At 37.4% G+C, this 13517-nt stretch overlaps 1 protein-coding gene across 1 annotated transcript in view; it reads right to left on the bottom strand.

The window, feature by feature from the left end:
• LOC107570178 (low-density lipoprotein receptor class A domain-containing protein 3-like) overlaps window positions 1–8460 on the bottom strand; it is a 91775-nt gene extending 83315 nt beyond the window's left edge. Inside the window, exon 1 of the mRNA XM_016256384.1 lies at window positions 8281–8460. Within this exon, the coding sequence (XP_016111870.1) occupies window positions 8281–8332 (52 nt within the window). The 5' untranslated portion in view covers window positions 8333–8460. The remainder of the gene's footprint in view (window positions 1–8280) is intronic.
• Window positions 8461–13517: the final 5057 nt, after the last annotated feature.

A 13517-nucleotide genomic window follows, 5' to 3' on the forward strand; every position in this document is an offset into this window, starting at 1 on the left:
TTTACCCCCCCCCCCCCCCCCATTTTTATTTTATTTTACAGAAACACTGAATGACCAAAAAAGTACCACCACCAGTCCGAAGTTCAATTAAAATGACAAATATGCATTCATAAATGGTTATCAAGTTTTAATTCCAATGACTAAAGTTCTATCATTAACTTTTTAACGCGTACGATCACACCAGTGTGATCAGTCTTGGCTGGTCCTTGAAGCGTACGATAACACCGTGTGATTAGAACATTCAGTGCATCACGTCATCAACTGCTGAATTTAAATCTGCTTTCGCGCTCTGGCTAGCGCGAGCCAGATCGGACACGCAGAGCGCTAGTCATATTATCACAAGTATTCAGTGTTTTCAACCATATAATGCTTATTTTAGGTTTCAGACATTTAAATACACATAAGTACTAGCAAAACCATAATTTACAGTTTGTAAAATACACGTTGATGTCTATGGAAACGGCAATAATCATCCTTAAAAATATAATCTGACGACATGTTTTTATTGATATCATATACAGATTGTGTAGGTAACTATAAAGTTTACTCTGCTCTTCTCCCAGTTTACCGGAGACCAAATTAAAGTGTTTCGGGAGGAGAGGATGAATTTGCGCATTGTAAATCCCACAGCTCGAATGCAGCGCGAACTAACATGGTGGCGCTCATCACCCGGTATAGATCAACTAACACGGTCGATATAAAAGTGTTTAAACTAACGTTACCAAATAGATTTACTTGCACATATTTCAGAATCGGAATATCAGATATTTCATAATATAGTGAGAATGTTTGTGAATATTTTGAATAAAACCGGAAAAACTAAATAAAAGCGATGCATGTGTCACACAGATCTATTGTGGCTGCGTTGTGTCACATGACAAGCATGACGCGCCGCCATGGAAACAGGCAATACATTCTAAAATAACAGTCGCCTAAAAAAAAACCTCACACTCGGGGCTCAGCTAGAATATTTTAAACTCACGTGCGAAAGGGTTAAATCATATTGATTATCATATTATAATGCTTGACTGACTGATGTTAAGAGTGTACTTTCAGATATTTATATAACTGTGCCATTTTACAAACACACACACATATACATATATATATATATGTTTGTAAAATGGCACAGCTTTATAAATATCTGAAACTGTACTAATATATATTTATTTAATTTTTTTTTACCAGTCTGGCGAGTAAACAAAAAAATTTACTAGCCAATGGCGATTCAATTGCCAAGGTGTCCGTAGAGGGCTGTGCATGCACAATTACATCATCTGAGATATTTTCAACTCCCTCTATTCCAGCGAGTGCAGAAGCTATCTCATGTTGATATTGTTCACTTGCAGATGATACTCCAAAAATGAGACGCTTGTATCGGTAATACTCCATTGTGAACCACAAATGTTGTGATCTGTCGAGATTCTGGTGTTAGCTCTAACTGATGATAACCCCATTTAAGATCCAATTTGCTGAAGATCATCAATCCGTTCATCTTTCTCTGATGATTGCTCGATTGGCTTGACGCATGTCAAGACAAAGTCTGATTTCAGAATTGGCTTTTGGCACGATTACAACTGGATTAACCCATGGGGTAGGTCCATTTACTTCTTCGAAAATGTCAATTTCTAGGAGTTCTTTTATCTTTTCCTCCACAGGACCTCTTAGATTGAATGGTATTCTTCTTAAAGGCTGGGCTACTGGCTGGACTGTTTGATCTATGTACAGACAGATTTGCTTAGTTTTCAACTTACCAACTCCCTGAAACACTTCAGGGTATTGTGATTGAAGTGATTGCTTGAGGTCCGTTACTGCTGCAAAGTCTGTGCCAATTTTGAGTACTCCAAGTTTCGTGGCTGTGTCTCTGCCTAACAGAGGTTCACCAGTCCCTTTTATGACAATGAACTCGGCCTGTACCATCCGACTGCCTATTCTTACATCACACTTGAAAGCTCCCTTTACTGGCAAAGGCTGATCAGATGAGTAAGAGAACAATTTCTTCTCTGTATCCGGGATGTACGAATGTCATTTAATTCTCTCTGATTTCAGTTTCTCCAAAGTTTTCTCATCGATGACATTGCTGGAGTCTACCAGCATCCTCAAATGAACATTTCCCAAAAAACATTAAATCTATCTGTACCCCTGCAGTCATCTTGGATGACAAATGCATTTAAATACACATAAGTACTAGCAAAACCATAATTTACAGTTTGTAAAATACACGTTGATGTCTATGGAAACGGCAATAATCATCCTTAAAAATATAATCTGACGACATGTTTTTATTGATATCATATACAGATTGTGTAGGTAACTATAAAGTTTACTCTGCTCTTCTCCCAGTTTACCGGAGACCAAATTAAAGTGTTTCGGGAGGAGAGGATGAATTTGCGCATTGTAAATCCCACAGCTCGAATGCAGCGCGAACTAACATGGTGGCGCTCATCACCCGGTATAGATCAACTAACACGGTCGATATAAAAGTGTTTAAACTAACGTTACCAAATAGATTTACTTGCACATATTTCAGAATCGGAATATCAGATATTTCATAATATAGTGAGAATGTTTGTGAATATTTTGAATAAAACCGGAAAAACTAAATAAAAGCGATGCATGTGTCACACAGATCTATTGTGGCTGCGTTGTGTCACATGACAAGCATGACGCGCCGCCATGGAAACAGGCAATACATTCTAAAATAACAGTCGCCTAAAAAAAAACCTCACACTCGGGGCTCAGCTAGAATATTTTAAACTCACGTGCGAAAGGGTTAAATCATATTGATTATCATATTATAATGCTTGACTGACTGATGTTAAGAGTGTACTTTCAGATATTTATATAACTGTGCCATTTTACAAACACACACACATATACATATATATATATATGTTTGTAAAATGGCACAGCTTTATAAATATCTGAAACTGTACTAATATATATTTATTTAATTTTTTTTTACCAGTCTGGCGAGTAAACAAAAAAATTTACTAGCCAATGGCGATTCAATTGCCAAGGTGTCCGTAGAGGGCTGTGCATGCACAATTACATCATCTGAGATATTTTCAACTCCCTCTATTCCAGCGAGTGCAGAAGCTATCTCATGTTGATATTGTTCACTTGCAGATGATACTCCAAAAATGAGACGCTTGTATCGGTAATACTCCATTGTGAACCACAAATGTTGTGATCTGTCGAGATTCTGGTGTTAGCTCTAACTGATGATAACCCCATTTAAGATCCAATTTGCTGAAGATCATCAATCCGTTCATCTTTCTCTGATGATTGCTCGATTGGCTTGACGCATGTCAAGACAAAGTCTGATTTCAGAATTGGCTTTTGGCACGATTACAACTGGATTAACCCATGGGGTAGGTCCATTTACTTCTTCGAAAATGTCAATTTCTAGGAGTTCTTTTATCTTTTCCTCCACAGGACCTCTTAGATTGAATGGTATTCTTCTTAAAGGCTGGGCTACTGGCTGGACTGTTTGATCTATGTACAGACAGATTTGCTTAGTTTTCAACTTACCAACTCCCTGAAACACTTCTGGGACTGAAGTGATTGCTTGAGGTCCGTTACTGCTGCAATGTCTGTGCCAATTTTGAGTACTCCAAGTTTCGTGGCTGTGTCTCTGCCTAACAGAGGTTCACCAGTCCCTTTTATGACAATGAACTCGGCCTGTACCATCCGACTGCCTATTCTTACATCACACTTGAAAGCTCCCTTTACTGGCAAAGGCTGATCAGATGAGTAAGAGAACAATTTCTTCTCTGTATCCGGGATGTACGAATGTCATTTAATTCTCTCTGATTTCAGTTTCTCCAAAGTTTTCTCATCGATGACATTGCTGGAGTCTACCAGCATCCTCAAATGAACATTTCCCAAAAAACATTAAATCTATCTGTACCCCTGCAGTCATCTTGGATGACAAATGCATATTCAGTCTGTCCTTCGACTTGGTTAACCATTTGCTTAACATTTTTAGTTTAGCACATTTTTGAGAAATGGTCACGTCCTTTACATTTGTGACACATCTGGCCTCGGGCAGGACATTTTAAATCTCTTCCAAAATGGTCTGTATTTCCACATCTGTAACACTGTTTATTCATCTTACTGTTTTCTGCTTGTTGTTTTCCTTTAAATGTTCCTTTTGTCTGCTTTCCTCCTTTTCTCCATACTCGGTTCACAGACTCTGTGTCAGGCTTTGATGTGTCACTCACTGATGATGATGCAGACATCTATCTGTTCCTCTATCCGTTCACAGAGAGCAGCAACCTCCAACGCGCGATCAAGTGTGAGATTAGGTCCTTCCTCCAAAAGTTTACGGTGCACATATGTTGATGAGCATTTGCCTACGATGGCATCCCGAATTTGATTATTTATGTGCCTGCGCCTGCGAAAGTCTCTGGTTGCCTGTCTAAGTCACGTTGCAAACTGTTGAACCGTCTCACCGAAGTTTTGGGAAAGTTTATAAAATGACTGCTGTGCATATGCAGCATTCACTCGTGGCACGAAGTATGCATTCAAGGCTGCAACGGCCGCATTATAATCGTCAGCATTCCCCATTTCCGGCAGCGTGGAGAATATATCTTGGACATCAAGTCCAGCGTGATGCAAAAGAAGCGCTCTGCGTCGTTGACGGACTGACGCGGCAACATCTTCTTCAATTATAAGTCCTTTTCCGTCTGCGTAAAGTTCAAACGATGTCAGCCACCATGTCCATCTTGGCCCAAGGGTCGCGGGATCTTTGTAGCACTCAAACGTAGGAATACCTGACTTTTCCATCGCGTGCAATCAGTGCTCACACCCTCCACCGCATCCTCATCGCCAATGTTATGTATGTGTTTCTTAAGTTATCTGATCCTTATCAGAGGAAGCACATTCTACTGAATTAAATCAGTCACACGCTGGTTAACATTTTACCAACAGCGTCTTTACTTCTCTGCCATAAATTCACCAACAACATGAACAAAACTTCCCATCATGCCTCATACTCCCCCGTCTTAAAGACACAGATGTAATTATAGTACATGACAGTGTCAAAATTAGCGCGTTAACGCAGGCGATTAATTTTTTCAGTTTAACACGTTAAAAATATTTAACGCAATTAACGCAGGGGCAAGGCTAGGGTTGGCCACCGCTGTCACAACTCTCTCTTGACAAGAAGTGCATTTATTCAGTCGCAGAATGACTGAGAACTGGAGACGTGTCAGACACGTGCTCCACTTCACCTCAGCACCAGGCGTGAGTCAAACGAGTGCGGAAACGGTAATGTGCTTGCAGCCTGTGCTCTTCAATTGCACGCACAAAGGCGCCGGCGTGCTGTAGCCTGTATCCTTTCATATCAAAGCATGAAATAAACTACGTGCATGCAATATCGTGGTCAGTTAAGTCATGAAGTTACCAAAAAAGGCGATTAAAGCTCTCTTAAAACTGTGCATGCATGTAACATTTTATATGAGTCACATTTAAGAACATGTCTCTGAAATGGTTTTCAAAACTGTCCTGGAGCCCAGCACTGTCTCACTCATCTAACACACCCGATTCAACTCGTCAACTCATTAGTAGAGACCTGAAGTGGGTCAGAAAAGGTAAAAAGAGTTGAGAGAAAATATGATGCGTGTCAGATCAGCGTCACGTTCAGCAGCGGCAGCTCTTAAAGAAATAACAGCCAAAATAACCTAATAGCCAGCTGCTGTGATGTCTATTAATCAAAGGACAAAGAAAAAAATAAGAGGAAAAAATAACTTTTATAGCTTTAAGGATTCATCTATTTTAATTTAGTGTTTGATAACTTCAATTTCAATTCTGCATATTTCTGCTGAAGGGCACAGGTAAACATTTATTATAATGGGTTTATGTGAAGATTGTTTTAAGTTCACTTAAATTAGAAGTTATTTTTTAAAGTCTAATAAATGTTAAATCTCACTTCCTGTTTGTTGCAGCCGTGTGGTTTGAGTTTGAGCTCCGTCAAGTTAATTCTTTGTCGTCTAATTTTTTATCTTAAAATCAATTTTATACACCTTTTTCAGTTTTATAACGTGTGAATATATCCCCTATCGTATTCTACAACAAAAACAATCAGAGCGCCTTGTTATCACTAGTTCTATTTTTGACTTCCGAGCTGCACTATAAAAGTATATTAAAAAACTTTAATGTTAGTCGCATCGCGATTAATTTCAGAACGATTCGATTAAATAGTTAATTTAATATATATACTGTATATTGCAATTCAGCTAAAAAATATTGAAACATTATTTTATGTCCATATCGCCCAGCCCTAGTAACTTGATCCCTAGTACAATCTGTTCTGCTCGAGTCGGGAACTGTTTCAGAGGGTTCAGTCCATTTTTTCGAACTGGTTCAAGTAGTTCTGAACGGAACGAATTAATTGACTTGACATAAACAATGACATTATTGTCTTAAAGTTGCTTTACAGCAGAATCTGAATCTGATGTTTTCCTGTTTGTCTCTGTGAAGCTGCTTTGACACAATATGTATATTGTCTAAAGCACTATAAAAATAAAGGTGATTTGACTGGACTTTAAAGGGTGTGTCTCCTTTAACACTTCAATGTAAATGCCTACTACTATGATTGGCTAACTTTTTGCATGATATTACATGTGGAACTGTTTTTAAACATTTTACTACATTTTAACTATTACAGCTTAACTAATTGTGAAAATAGTTGATTATGGTATTATATTTAGATCTACTTGTGCTGCATAAAAGATTGAAGCAGCAAGCACTGTAGCTGATGACGGTCATGTCTGTTATGTGCACAAATTCAATTATCTAGCTATTCCAACTCATTTTCCACAGGCCCCGTGCCAGGGGCAGACTTGGGGGCCCAAAACACCAACTACAGTATGCATTCATTTACTTTTATAACCTTCATTTGCTCATAGCTTCAAGTTTATTTACCCCTTTACATTATCCGATCATCTATAATCATGAAAATCATGACACAAAACACAAGGCCTATAAAAGTATGTGTTTACTTTTCTCTCTGAGGTGAGACACTCATTACTATTGGGAATGAATAATATATAATATACCAATACAGTATAATATAATATACCAATTTTACTATTATTGCCTAACCCTAACCCTTATAATTACGATCTCACAAAGTTATACTCAAAGAAGCTCTACACTTTACAATGAAAATCTTATTTACATTGTGTCTATACAAACAAATATACACTGGAGCATTTGCCAAATCTGTTTTTCCAAATCACATGGTGCCCCTGATTCCTTGGGGCCCTAAGCGGCTGCTTACCTCACACCAGAGGGTGAGTCAAAGAGGTGACAATCGAGTTGTTAGGCATTGATCTCCTCAGTGTGTTAAAAACCTCTGCCACTTCCTGCTAATCGATCAATGAATTGAACTGGATACGGTGTATGAAATGCACATAAACTCTGTGTAAAGGTGCCATACATTGAGAAATCATAGATGCAAAAGTTGAGTTTTGCCTATAAAGAGCATGAACTTGTGCTATAGGTCACTTGCATGGTAGCGCTGTCCAACTGTCATGAACGCAAAACAGCTTTAATCAGAAATTAATCAATTACATGCTATGTTGTCGAAAATATTTATCTGGATCTGCCAGACTACTAAAAGCCTTACACTGCAATCAAATAATTTTAATTGATGTTGCTTGATAAATTTAGGCATGTTCACATTTATTAAAAGGCCCTATTACTGGGAATGTAACATATTTAACCACAAAACTGTCACAATCCAAAAATATTGTTCCTCTATTGTTATAAATGCTCTTATAATGATAACTCTCTGATGCAAAAATCATTTCAATAGAAAAGATCCGTATAGCATTGTTTATCTGACGGTTAAATGGTTGTTGTTCAGGTGACCTTCAGCAGATACACACTCCATTATGGGCTTAGATCTCATTAGTAATATTTTGAAAAAAGAAAATAGGGAAATGCTAGAGCTATTTATGTATAATTGCGTTAGCTGCACAGGCATGTCGACTCCTGCGTCCACCCAGTAAAGCACAAACTCCATTTGGTTCAAATAACTAATCGTTTAAAGGAAGAAAAAAAGTCCCCAGGACGGGGGCGCGTGCACGTTAATGCCGGTGTGCTTCACGAACCCGTTACTTAATGTAACAAAAGTTATGCTGCTAGCACTTCTGAAGGAAAATGCAACCGCTGCGATGACTGAGCACTCCTGAAACACTATAACAACTGCTGCACTAATGGCGCTACAGAAGGAGCGTCAGAACAATGGATGAAGGCGTAGCGACTCACCGACCGAGACCGTGCGCATTCCCGAACCGAGCAGAAAGTACCAAACCCACATCTTGCCCCGATTGATCAGATCTGCCCGCTGCGGGGCAACAGCTCGCTCAGATCTCACGCGTCTTTGTCCAAAGCCTTCAGCGTAGTCCGCGTAGTCTTCCTCCACGGACTGTCCGTAATGCTGTGCTACGAGAGGTGTGCTCTTATTGTTGGGACAGCCCCGAATCGGAGAGGAAAATGGGAGGAGGTTAAAAACACGCTGGAATGTTAGGAGTTAGCAGAGAAGGCGGAGACACGGTCGAGGAGCAGAGAAAGGCTGAGCTGTGATTTTAAGGAGGAGAAACTTGTTTAAATGTACATCTAATAACTACTTGAGAACACGACATGACTTTCTACTTTAATGGATCATCATGAACGAATAATTATAATCGTTAAGTGTTTCTTTGTAACTAGCTAAGTGAAAAGTGATTCTACACCGATTTTTTTTCAGTGTAGACAGTAATGTTTGATTCCCGAAAACGACGTTTTTCTCGCTTTTCTTCTTGTCTTACTTACTGTCTTGTGAACTTATTCTTTAGCCACCAGGAAAAATGATTTATTTAAGTCTCTAACAAACTGATGAGTTGGATCATGTTTAATTAGAAAGAGTTTGAAATTGTGTTGGTGTGCTTCCAGGAACGTGGTCGGGAAACAATATTTCTAATTCTAAATTCAGGTTAAATTACAGTACTTGACATTATATTTCCACACTGAAAAAAAAAAGTTTAGTCAGTTCAACTTAGAAAATGTACTTCATGTGGTAACATCTACAATAACTGGTTTTGACGAACTGAAATAAACGATTTAAGATGACTTATTAAGATTATAACTGAATTCAACCAACTTAAAAAAAGTATAACTGTCAGTAGATGTAACCTGCTTTGTGTGTCTAAATGTCTAAATAGTACTGGTGTTCAAATTTGTATATGCATTACATAGATTTAAAATTCATTCACTATAACTATTAGAGCAACACTGTCTGCATGCTGTAGTTTCACAGGGTTGATTATGCAAAACCTAAACATATAAAAAAAAAAAAGATTTTTGTTTATAATCAGGCCAGCTCATGATGACTATTTCATCATATGAGATAGGCAATGAGGCTAGTATTTGCTGCCTCACCTAGACTGGTGGACTGGTGTGTAGGGGATGCTACGGTTATGGAGGCCCCTCCTCAAACCCCGAGGCCCTAGGCAATCGCCTGCTTTGCCTATTGCTATCCCTGACTAAAGCACATTAGCACAAGCATATAGCTTGATAAGGCAGAGTGCTGAATTAAAAGAATAATTAAAAACCAGGGAGCTTAGGTAAGGAAGCAAAATTGTCACTTTATATGGATGATATCACCCTGTTACTTTCAAATAACCATTCAGTAGAAAGAGCATTACAGTTATGTGAGCTTTTTACATTGGTGACTGGTATGAAAATCAATAAAAGTAAAAGTGAGATTTTATACTTAAATTGGACAGAACCCAAATTTAATTTTGGATTGAAAATCCAAGACAAAGCCATTAAAATATTAGGGATGGTGTGGTGTAGAGATATGGAAGAAAGGAATTGGAATTCTAGGATACAACAAATAGAGTGGAAAATAAAACAGTGGGAAGCAAGAAATGTTAGCTTTAGGGGTAAAGTACTAATAATTAATGCAGAGATAATAGCATCTCTTACTTTTGTAGCGGCAACTTTGCCAGCCCCAAGATGGTTTTTAAATTCAGTAAAGAAAAAGATTTTCATTTTTTTATGGAACTCTAATCAGGAGAGGTTGAAACGAGAAATTGTATGTAGAAAAATCGAGAAAGGAGGATTAGCGATCCCTGATATACAAGCCAAATTGGATGCTATGTTTCTCTTTCCTGTATTGAAATATTATCTAAATGATGAAGTGGCTAATTATAGTAGTTTTTTTGTGAAGTTCTGGGTAGGCCGACAAGTGGGGAGAATTTGGAATAAGAGAAAGCCTCAAAATACTCCTTATGCAGAAACTAGACCAGTTATGTATGATAAAATGTTGCAGATATTAAAGAGAACATCTTGGTCTGACATTCAGATTGGGAGTTTAAATAGACAGTTAATAGAGGAAAAGCTTTCCCCATCTTTATTTAAGATGACTCCTGTAGGACATCTTATTGAATCAGAATGTATTATGGTTTGGAAGAATGTGAACGATGATTTCTTGTTTAATTGCCATAAGGATATCTCTTGGCAGGCTGTACAAAACTGTTTACCTACTCGGGCTTTTTTGAAGAGGAGAGGTTGTTCTCGTTTTTCTTTGTGTCCTAGAGCAAACTGTGGAGAAGAAGAGACAATAAGACATTGTTTGTGGGAATGTGTTTATGCCCAGAAGGTTTGGGGTTCTATTAGATTATGGTTATACAACTTGTACAGAGTGACAAGTGAAAGAGATATTTGGTATGGAGAATTGGAAAAGGTTAATTGTAAAAAATGGATACGGTGGTGGGCAATTATAAATGTTTTTAAGGAATCACTATGGAAATCTAGGAATATTTGTGTTTTTCAGAAATATGAGATCCCAGTTAAATCCGTAACTACATCAAGTTTAAAATGCATAGGGGATTACAGTTTAAGAGATGGACAGAAATTGTCAGTTAACGCAACCGATAAGTTATGGAACATACCAAATGTCCCTCCTTTCAATATGGTCTTAAATATTGGTTAATTCTTATAAATACGTGTAAAGGATAAAGGGTAACAGATTGGTTTAAATATATGATTGTATTATATGTATTTATGAAAGAATGTACCTGTGTCTGTATTGTGCTGTAAAGAAAAAAAAAACAAAAAAAACAAGCAGCAAGTGTGCATGTCATGAATGTGTTTGTTTTGAGCTTTATTGGAAGTTGTAATGTATATTCGGTCAGTGTAATGGATTTAAGTTGAAGTAATATCTGCTCGTTTTATGTTACGTAATCCTGATTGAAGTAGGTTACAACAACAAAACTAGAATGTATGGGTAGTATCAGATAAAAAAAGCTCCTTAAACCAATAACTGCACAGGTTCAGTTTTTGCAGTGTAGGAGTCCAGGCAGGGCGTGCCACCAATTAGACTGCAGGAACCAATCAGTTTTCTTCCTAGACAGAAGACACACAAACAAAAGAAAACACATAAGTAGAACAAAAAGGATGTTACAGTCGTAGAAGAGGCAAAGGTGGGGGAGTTTTACTGTGTCTTAGACGGAGGTCATCCCTCTCTTCTATTATTCTTCGAAATGTAAGATCACTTAGAATGGAGGAACTTTGTATCAGCACCAGCGGTGTATTCCAGAAAGGAGGTTCTACAAACTCCGAGTTAAAACTTGAACTCTGAGTTGACTTACCCTGAGATGGGAAACTTTAATTCTTAATCACTGTTAGAATATCAGAGGTGAAAACTGGCAGAAAGGTAAGTTATTGAACTAAGCTTAATTTTCATGGTAGGCTATCCCACGGTCAAAAAAACAAACAAACATAAAAATATAATTCAGTCAGGTAAAGCTTCAAGTGTAAAAGGTTCATGGGTGTAGACATGACTTTACAAACATTTGACATATTCAATAAATATCATTCAGTGTCTATTTCAATGTGTAGCGGCTTTATCCACATAGTCTAATGCTCTTTTCACATAATTAGGCTAAATGTTCTCTAATCCAACATACATTTCTTAATTAGTGTAATGGAATAAACATTTGACTTCTATTTAGCCAACAGCAAGGAGGCAGAGACTCATAAAATGGGAGGAGAACCTGCCACAATACCAATATTAAAATCCAACATGGAAAAGAATGTGTTGCTTTTGCATTTGTAGGAAATAAAGATGACCAAATTAATTGTGAATAATTTGTGTTTATTTAACAGCTGTGGTGGTGGTTACGGCATATAGCCTATCTCGCACTACCCTTCCATCTGGCATCCTTCCATTCAATACAGTAATCAGCTTAATTTTCAGAAGCTGCGATGGTGAGAATATGTGTAAATCAATGCATCCAACCACACTGGAAATCCTAAAAGAAATTCTAATTATTAGGTTACTTCAAGAGGTCGCAGCAAGATGTTATCAAGTGAATGTCATTTAAAAGTGGTACCGCTCAAATAAATATGAATGTGGATATGGCAAACTAAAATAAAGTAAAATAAATTCCTCTCCTGATGTAAATGTAACTACATCTACAGGATCCCGTGTAAAAATACATGCCATTTTTGTCACATTTAAAGTGTCTGCATGATGAAAATGAAAGTGGTGCGGTGAGAAAAATAATCTTGTTTCCATTTGTATTAAGATTATTTCTCTTACCCCACTGGCAGATAATTTTACTTGTTTCCCCCAGGAAACAAGACTACATATTGTATTATTATTTTTTTATATAGAAAATGCATCTTGATTTAAGAATTTTTTGATACTTGTACTTGAAATAAGGCAAACATCTCAGCAATAAAAGCATTTTTGCTGCATGAATGAATTAATGAATTATTTAAACATAGCTTACACTTTAAAAAGGGGGAGGAGACCGAAAGAAACTCTGGGTTTACCGAAGAAAACCTGCTCCTGACCAGGTTAGGGTCACAAAGTAAGTTACTATAGTAACTTACCGAGAAGTTTAGTTTTTTCTTTTATTGGAACCGAAAACACTGAGTTTCCCTTTTCTGGGGTTAACAAACTCTGAGTTTCCAACAAAACCCACTTTCTGGAATACACCCCAGGTCGTGCTTTGAATACCAGGGGTGTATTCCAGAAAGCACGGTTAACTTACCACCTGTTAAACCCTGAACTCTCGGGTGATTAACCCCAAACCTTGCTTACTCGAAGTATGTGGTTTCAAAAAACGCGTCCGGGAGTAAGGTCATTCAACACAGAGTATGTTCCTGGTTAAGACTCAAGACATTCTCAACAGAGAGCGACGAATCAGTCACTATGGAAATGGACGCTAAGAAAAAGTGCGCCATGCCATTTCTTTCTTCTTCTTTTGTTCAATGGTCATTTACATGCTTAGTGCATATCGCCACCTAATTGATGGTTGTGCAATCATTTTTCTTTTTTTCCGTTTATTCTTTAATCCTTAAGAATAAGAATTATATTGTTTGTTTGATGCTAATTATATGTTGTCATATCCGATATGTATTTTAATTATAGAAATACATTATAAAAAATGCCGATCCATGTGTGAGATAATAATATAAAATTATATATATATATATATATATATATATAT

The sequence above is a fragment of the Sinocyclocheilus grahami genome, unplaced genomic scaffold, assembly GCF_001515645.1.
Source record: "Sinocyclocheilus grahami isolate Dianchi unplaced genomic scaffold, SAMN03320097.WGS_v1.1 scaffold1424.1, whole genome shotgun sequence".
Taxonomy (NCBI): domain Eukaryota; kingdom Metazoa; phylum Chordata; class Actinopteri; order Cypriniformes; family Cyprinidae; genus Sinocyclocheilus; species Sinocyclocheilus grahami.